Source organism: Wolffia australiana, chromosome 4 (genome assembly GCF_029677425.1).
Source record: "Wolffia australiana isolate 7733 chromosome 4, ASM2967742v1".
Taxonomy (NCBI): domain Eukaryota; kingdom Viridiplantae; phylum Streptophyta; class Magnoliopsida; order Alismatales; family Araceae; genus Wolffia; species Wolffia australiana.
Genome location: NC_135838.1, coordinates 19,728,329 through 19,732,387, shown reverse-complemented (window position 1 = coordinate 19,732,387; position 4,059 = coordinate 19,728,329). Strand labels below are relative to the sequence as shown.

The 4,059-nt window shown below is 47.6% G+C and overlaps 1 protein-coding gene across 1 annotated transcript; it reads right to left on the bottom strand.

The window, feature by feature from the left end:
- Positions 1 to 2,351: 2,351 nt before the first annotated feature.
- Positions 2,352 to 3,828, bottom strand: LOC144702663 (UPF0496 protein 1-like). The gene has a single exon (XM_078574672.1). The coding sequence runs from the start codon at positions 3,554 to 3,556 to the stop codon at positions 2,450 to 2,452; it is 1,107 nt and encodes a 368-aa protein (XP_078430798.1). The 5' UTR covers positions 3,557 to 3,828; the 3' UTR covers positions 2,352 to 2,449.
- Between the last annotated feature and the right edge of the window lie 231 nt (positions 3,829 to 4,059).

Sequence of the window (4,059 nt, the reverse complement as noted above, 5' to 3'; positions counted from 1 at the left end):
CAGCCCCAAGAATGGCACAGCTACATGCTGTGGTGCAATATGCGGGGACTCGCATGAGCACGACGACCACGACCAATGGTCAACGGTATGACCACGCATCGTAGGGAGGCGTCACGTCAACGTGGGCTTGTAGCGTAGTGGTCAGTGATGGCGACTATATGTGACACTAGATGTGGTCTGATCGACCGGTGCAATCACCAGGGGTATGTTGGGTTCCGTGCCTTGGTTCATACATGGAAACACGTTTCCATGGATGCGAAAGCGTGTCAATCGATTCACAATCAATCTTTAAAATAAAACATTTAAAGTACCTTTTGGGGAACTCGTTCCACCCTTGACTTTTCCACTCAGAGATTGTTATGAGGCTGTCACGCGTCTGGCTTGTAGAAGTATTCATGCGATCACTCGGCCCTTGGATCTCCACATCTTCTTCTTCAACTCTTTTTGAAAATCTTGAAGATCTCACCATGAAGACAATCTTCCTTGCATGAGTGGAGAAGAGAGTGGAGAAAGGGAGGGGGCTCTCAAATCAGGCTTGCATGGGTGCTTAAAATAAGACCCTTTTCCCTCTTTATATTTCACTGAGGTTTTTCTCAAAAACCCTCCAAAGTAAAATATATCCACCAATGCCCTTATGACCTTGTGCGTGTGACCCTCTAGGTCCATGTATCGTTCAAGTTAATAACTTTAATGGCACAATAACATTTATTGACCAACCTTATTAATTAACTATATCAACATATAGATTAATTAAATAAGGATCGATTTAACCCAATCGATAGGTTAAGTTTCCAGCCCATGGGTTGCCAAGCTACACCTCATGCTCTAGAAGATACCGAGTGGTCTCGAACTCTCTCATGAAACCTTTGCCATCATCGGTTACCGTAAATGTATAATCCATCATCCGCACAAGACTCTCAAACACTTAGGGTATTGTTTATCGTCAAACCTTAATCCATCATTCGATTACCACTGATGCGTAATGGGGATCATTGGAGAACGCCTTCTCCAATATCCTCATTACCCTGGCCAGAGATTTTTCTACATCGTCTTCCTCGAACCAATCTCCTCTTATACCGAGGCAGATGATCCCATCTTGACCACTCAATCATCTCCGTAAGCTTCCTACTACATCCGATCTATAACTTATTTGAATCCCATGATTAGAGGCTCGTAATTCATTATCAAAACGTAGTCGTCCACTCACGAAATGTCCTTGGTGTCTCAGGTCAGTGGATCACTTGTGCAACCGTGACTTGAATCAACCTGATTGACATTTAGGTATAATACCATTTAGGGATTCATACGGATCAATTCAGTGAACTCTTTCTCCAAAGAGCACCCACTATCTGTTTTTAGTGTTGCCACACTATTACCTGAGACACCAAAGGTATCTTCTGAACGTACTGTTGCACTGTAGCTATGACCTACAAGTCTCTAATCATGGGATTCTAAGTCTTTGTTTGGGTGCGTCAAGAAGTTCAAGAAGACAATTAAGTGTTCAAAATGGGATCGCCTATCCTCAATTTTAGAGGTGATGGTTCAATGAAGATGATGCAATGAAATCCTTGGCCGAGGTAATGAAATCTTAGAGGAGTTGTCTGATGATTTTAGAACGCATCAATACTAACTCGGATGACCGATTAGGGTTTAACAATTGACCGTACCTTAAGTCATCCTAAGAGTATAAAGTGGATGAGGAATTATACGTACATAGAAACCGATGACACATAGGTTCCATGAGTGAGTCGATACACACTCTTTTTTATCTTCTAGAGCACGAGATATAGCTTGGCACTCAATGGGTCGTAGACTCAAACTATCGATGGAGCTAAATTGATCTGACATTAACTTATTTATATGATGATACAGATAATTAATTTGAAATGCCAATAAAGCTTATTGGGCCGCTGGAGTAGTTAAGTAGACTGATACATGGGCTTAGAGGTTACACGCCAATGGTTTTTTAGACGTCGAAAGATATACTAAAAGTTTTAAGAGTTTTTTATGAAAAATACCCACTTAGCATAAATAGGGGAAGGCATTGAACAAAATTAACACAGGCTAGAACGAAATTCACACAGGCAGTGAACGATGACGAAGGTTGAATGGGGTCATAAATGGGAAGGATTATATTCCAGGTACCGAGGATAGTGTGGATATTTCTAGAGGCTACAAACATGGTAAATATTCTTATTAAAAAGATACTGAAGAAGGATATCAAAAACATCACTAGTTGTGGTTCACAGTTGAGCATGTTAATACAAAACAAATTCAATATTGTGGTGATCTCTCTCTCTCTCTCACTCACTCTCTCTCGTGGATCTAGAATTCTCACGGTGATTAAGGAGTTCATCACGTGAAATAAGTCAAATTAGGCGAAAGAATTGATCATATACACGTTATTTCCAGATCCAGCGCAGCATCCGCTCGCTGGTTTTCCAAATATTTAATTGGGGTGCTTAATTATTCTCTGCAACACGACCGTCCTCGCCCTGCGGATCTCCCTGCTGCACCGATCCGCCTGTGCGCCAAGATCCTCGACACTCTTCATGAAGGACCCGAGCTTAGCCCTGATGTCTGCGACGGCCATTTCCACGGCCTCCTCGCCCCCGAGAGCGAGCTCCACGGATCTAAGTATGGAGCTCAGTTGGAGCTCCAGCTGGTCAACGAGAACGCGGATACTGTCCAAGTCTTTAATGGCGACGAAGCTCCCCACCTGCATCGTGTTAACGAGCTCTTTCTGGGCCTTGAGCGCTTCCTGGTACTTCTCCCACAGAGAGTCAAACCACTTGCCCATGGAGCCCAAAGGAATAGACGTGGCAGCCGCCAGCGCGGCGGCGACCGGCGGCGCTGCCACGGCCGCGGCGACCACCGAGCATATCAACACGGCGGCGAAGGCGGTGGCGAAGATGATGCTGGACACCCTCCTCCACGCCATAGCTGACCTTAACTTCCTGTCGAGCTTCTTCTTGCTCAGCTGGAGCTTGTCTAGCATGGCGAGATGCTGGCTGTAGACTTGCTGGAACACTCTGAAGAACTCCTCGTCGAACGGGTCGTCGGACTCCTTGAAGCGGCGGAGCTCCGCCAGAGTGGCGGCGTTCTTGTTGGTCTCAGCGCCGAAGCGCTGGAGCGCTACGTGGAGGATAAGCTGGCCGTCGCGGGCCTTCTTCAGGCACTTCTCGAGCGCGGTGCAGAAGTCGAGAGTTTGGAGGCTGTTCTCGAAGTACTCCTCGACGAGGTCGAAGAGCTTGGGGCTCTTCCAAACGTCGTTCTTGCAGCTGAGGATGATCTTTACGACTTCTTGGTTCATCTCCAGGAGGCAGCTTGTCACCTCCTTGAGCGATTCGAAGGAGAGCGACCGCACCGCCACGCCTGTGGAGAGGGTGAAGATGACGCGGCTCGTGCGCTGCTGAAGCGTGGTGTCGAAGGACTCGATCTCGGGGTCGAGCCGGCAGGCAGCTTCGTACGAGCTCAGCTCGGCCATGAATTGGATCTTGCTCGGGCCGTGGCGGGAGGTGGGCTCGCGGGCTTTCTTGCTCGCCTGCGCGCCCATTAGAGAAACTCGTTGTTCGTTTGGTTGTTCTTCTGGCTATGTTCATGCCCAGACTGGAGAGATTGAAGAGATGGGTTGAGGAAACGGGGCGAGAAGAGGAGGCGAAGAGGGATAAAGGAGTAGGGGTTTGAGGAAGTGGCTTGTACGCATGAGAGACAAAAGAGTTGGGCTCGGCTGGACAGGACGTGATGGAAGACGCGTGAAGCAACTCTTCCCTTTCTCTGTCTTTCTCTGTTTCCGTCTCCTCTCTCTCCTCTGAGAGGAGTCCTCGCTCTCCCTCTCTCTCTCTCTCTCTCTCTCTCTCTCTCTCTCTCTCTCTCTCTCTCTCTCTCTCTCTCTCTCTCTCTCTCTCTCTCTCTCTCTCTCTCTCTCTCTCTCTCTCTCTCTCTCTCTCTCTCTCTCTCTCTCTCTCTCTCTCTCTCTCTCTCTCTCTCTCTCTCTCTCTCTCTCTCTCTCTCTGTGCGACGCATGACAAATGTGGCTGAAATATAAGCCCACGTCGG